Source organism: Arachis stenosperma, chromosome 10 (assembly GCF_014773155.1).
Source record: "Arachis stenosperma cultivar V10309 chromosome 10, arast.V10309.gnm1.PFL2, whole genome shotgun sequence".
NCBI lineage: Eukaryota > Viridiplantae > Streptophyta > Magnoliopsida > Fabales > Fabaceae > Arachis > Arachis stenosperma.
In genome coordinates this window covers 3,120,568-3,125,058 of record NC_080386.1, presented here as the reverse complement: position 1 = coordinate 3,125,058, position 4,491 = coordinate 3,120,568, and the positions used below count along the sequence as shown (strand labels likewise).

The following is a 4,491-nucleotide window of genomic DNA, read 5'->3' as shown; positions in this document are numbered from 1 at the left end:
CATTGATGTGGATCCTTGAAATGAGGTTGTGATAGATTTACCATCCCGAAAATTTTTTTTTTTAAAAATTGATCAAATATTAAAAAAATAATAAATTTTATTGATCCTATAGTAATTTTTTCAAGCTTGTTTCTTTAAGTACAATGTGCATACCATTGAAAAAGTATTGTTATTGTAGTGTATTAATTTATTGTGTATTGATTGTTTTTCTTACTTTTGCCCTACTTTAACTGTTAAAAAAATGTTGATTATATATATCATAATATATATAACATTATGTTATTCTTTATCTAAGTATAAAAAAAAAATAAATTTTAGTTAGTCAATACTAAAGATTTTTTTTAAGATTTATAATTTAGAATTTAAATTTAAGAATTTATAATTTAGAATTTAAATTTAAAAAAAATAAATGATATTAACTTTTTCAGTATTCATTATAGAAAATACATACACGTGTAGCAGCTAAAGTAAGTACTAACTAGCTAGCTGCATGTAAAAGTTGGACATTTATTTCCATTGATATAATAATACATCCCAAATTATGGGCATAAGATACAAGAATTTAGATAGCAAAAAATAAACCACCTAAAAATAAAGAATAAGAAATTAAAGAATTTGGTAATACAAATGAATTGAAGCCTAAACCAATTAATTAAGCTACTTCAGGCCAAAGAATATTGAATGATATGATACATCATTAATGTTATATATTGCTAGGGAAGCATATGGTTTTAAATTTCAATCACCCCCATACACTTCAAAAAATAAACGAATGTTTATGTGTTATTTAATTTTACTATATATACCATGGTTGAAGAATGAACCAGCACTGAAATGAATGAGGTATAATTAAAGGTGAAAATTCAGGTGCAATCGACTTTACATGAAGTTGATAGCGGATAGCTGTTAGATGAAAATTTAGTCAAATTAGTCAAATCATCTAACAACTCTTAGCTATCAACTTCACCTAAAGTCGACTGCACCTGAATTTCCACTGTATCACAATTACACCCTCATCTTCATGCGCTTCCTTTCTTCCTCTACCTCCATCAAGTTCACCATTACTGCATCCGAAGCATCCCTTAACAACTCCGACCAGTCCCTGCACCAAAACCGAAGTTCAAATATTAGAATAAAAAGGAAAACGTGTTTAATTTTCAAACATCACACAATGTAGAGGAATTTACTTAATTACCCTTTAGAAGAATCAAAGGTTAGACCCACAATGTTCTTGGCTTCCTGGAGAGCTAAGTCAAACCTTCGAAGCTCGTTAGGAGGACAAGTTCCATTGTCCTTAACACGAAGATTCGAAGGCTTGACGTCGAAAAAAATAGGAACGACTCTCTTTCTGGACTCCATGAGCAGAGCGAGCTCATGGAGACAGAAATAGGAGTCGCAATAGCGAGGGGAGAAGACGGCAACACCAACCTTGCTTCCAACAATAGCCCTATCAATGTGATCAAAGAGTCTATCCCCAGGCTTCATATTCTTGCTGTCCAAGAAAGATCTTACACCATTCCTCGTGAGGCTGTCGTACAACAGCCCGGCGATGTTTCGCTTCGTGTCGATCCCACGGTGGTTGATGAACACGTCACACGCCGGACGAGCAACCTTCCGGTACAACGTTGCTGACAAACGCTGCATGAGTTTAATATATAATTTCCTTAGGTAGTATGAAATTGCAACGAATAATATTTGTGTCACTAATAATAAAAGCGTTACTAATAAGTACACCGGTTAGGTGCTTTTATATATGACTATGATGTGTGTATTTAACTATTTAGTTGATTTGAAACTTTTAGGGGAGAGAATTTTTAATTGTTGTTTGTGATCTTGCTTGTTTGTAGTAGCAAGATAGATTATATTGATGGGAAATTTAAGGAGGATGTGATGGGGTATATATATGTAAATTTTGGTGGAAAATTAATTGAAGTATGATTTTCATTTCCTTGATGAAGACTCATTTGATTATTTTTTTTTTCTCGAGTCTGAATTTCAATGTATAAGTCCACGTGGACTTGAAGAAAATACGGAGGCATTTTCAATGGGGAAGACAAGAATGAATGAAGAAGAATAAAAACCTAAAAAGAGTAAAAGTGTTTGAATTTTCTGACTCTCTTATGAAATCCGTATTTTATTCGTACTTAATTGTCCTTCAAACACGATAGATATAATGCTCATAGAATTTGTTTTAATTAATTAATAGAATTGGGTTAGTTCATAGTATATACTTTCATTCTTATTTTGTGCGTCAAGTTTTGGGTTTCGGTCGGCTCTTTGTTTCCCTCAATTTTGTGGAAGTTTAGAGGTCGGTTCCTCCCTCGGTCAGATTTGTGGCAAACATGCTTTAAATTAAAGTTTTAATTGTCATGACTTGTAACTTCAATTATATTATATACTATGATGCACAAACACACTGATATAGATACGGTTACACGGGACACAATACAATATGAAATACGTAAACACACGAATTTTAAAATTTTATAGACACGTGGACACGGCATATATATAAAATATAAAGTATTTTTTAGATAAATTATAATAAATTTTTTATATTTTATTGGTATTAAAATATAAAATAATTTTTTAATAATTTTTAATGTCTTCTTTTAACTATATAAAAGTGTTTAAAATATTTTTGTTTTGATAAATAATAATATATATTATTTTTAAATTCATTTCAAGAATACATATTAAGAATAAAGCTGGACAATGGATACGCTGACACGTGATGGTATTTAAGTGTATCAAAATGTGTCCGAAAAAGAATTTTTTATTTTTTATTAAGACACGGCTGGACACGACAGACACGCATGTCGGACGAATGTCGATGAATGTCGTGTCCAAAATGTGTCCGACACACGGACACGACAACTCAATAAAGTGTCGATAAATATGTACTTTTATATACCATAAATACTTAATTATGGTATATAAAAATACATATTTATTATTTTATATATTAATATTGTAAACAAGTTTAATTAATTATTTATTATAGATTTAATTATTATGTTATGACATGTTTGATTATTTTATTGGTTGAGTATTTAGTTAAAAAATATATGAATTAATATGTATAAATATACACATTACACAATATATAATAATTGATTAATAGATATTTTTAGTGTATATAAAATATTTTTATTGTAAGTTTTATACTGACTAAACTTAAATTAGTAATATTTATCTAGAAAATTATAATAATAAATTTGACGTGCTAAGATTTTTGGAAAAAATATACATTTCATCTCTTTTATGATTTCTCATTATTTAATTCACTAATTCAACTCTCTTTAATTTTTATGCTCCCTATCTGTTTAATAAGCCAAATAATTATATAGCATTAACATATATATCGGATATAAAACTTTTCTCCCCCAAAAAATAATTAGTTGCTTTATTTTCTTAATTATTGTTAGTTATAATTCAAATAATATTAAATATAAACATCTCATCAAATCATAATCGTAAAAATTGAACCAGATTAATCGGTTTAATTGAAAAACTAGTGAATTGGACTATCAATTAGTTCAATTCGTCTTTTAGACTATTTAAAAATAAAAATCGATATGAACCGACGAAAATCGGTCAAATTTGATAAAAACCGATTCTCTCCCTTTTATCGTTATCATTCGCGACGGATAGGGAACACACAAATGTGTTGTTCAGGTTCGAATATGGGACCTCTTGTTTACAATGTCTCCTAATTACCACTATGTCACTGTGATATTAGATATGACAAAGATTAATTATATAGTGAAACCTTAAATTAAATAATTTTATAAATATTTAATTTAATTTAAATTTTGTATTTTCTATTTTTTGAATTAATTATATTTTTAATTATTTACTATTATTAATAGAAATATAAACTTTATTAAAAATTTATTAATTTATTTTATATATTTTAATGTTAGTGTTGTGATTAAAATTATCTGCTTTAATATTAGTATTGAAACTTACTGATATTATGGATTGTTATATCTATTGTGTCAAATTAAGATATTATTGTATTAGTATTAACTAATTTATGTTTATCTTGGTATTACTTGTCTTTAAAATTTGAAACTTGATTGTTCTTAAAATATTGTAGATATGTACTTTAAATTTGTTAAACTTTTTACTATTTTATATTTTGTATTTATATAAGACCGATTTTATCGGTTAAACCAATAAATTAATAAACTAGTAATCTAACCAATTTGATGATCACCAATTCCATTCTTACAACTATGCATCAAATATTTTCAAATGTTAGGGTACTTTTGTGAGTAATAAAGCTTTAAATTAGTTTTTACCCCCCCCCCCCCCAAAAAATATCTATATATTTTAATATATTTACTAAGTGTTGTATTTGTAACAATAAATACTTAAAAGTCAACGAATTATAGTTCAAATAGTATAATTTCTTTATATTTATCTAGAAGTTGCGGATTCAAATCTCCCTCCTAACTTTAAAAAAAAAAACAATAAATACTTAAA

The 4,491-nt window shown here is 27.5% G+C and overlaps 1 protein-coding gene across 1 annotated transcript; it reads right to left on the bottom strand.

Annotated features, from left to right (window-relative positions):
* Positions 1-549: 549 nt before the first annotated feature.
* LOC130954114 (probable 2' cyclic ADP-D-ribose synthase BdTIR) lies at positions 550-1,837 on the bottom strand. Its single transcript, XM_057880854.1, has 2 exons — positions 1,196-1,837; positions 550-1,102 (listed from the first exon to the last, which is right to left on the bottom strand). The coding sequence occupies exons 1-2, from the start codon at positions 1,642-1,644 to the stop codon at positions 1,006-1,008; spliced, it is 546 nt and encodes a 181-aa protein (XP_057736837.1). The 5' UTR covers positions 1,645-1,837; the 3' UTR covers positions 550-1,005.
* Positions 1,838-4,491: the final 2,654 nt, after the last annotated feature.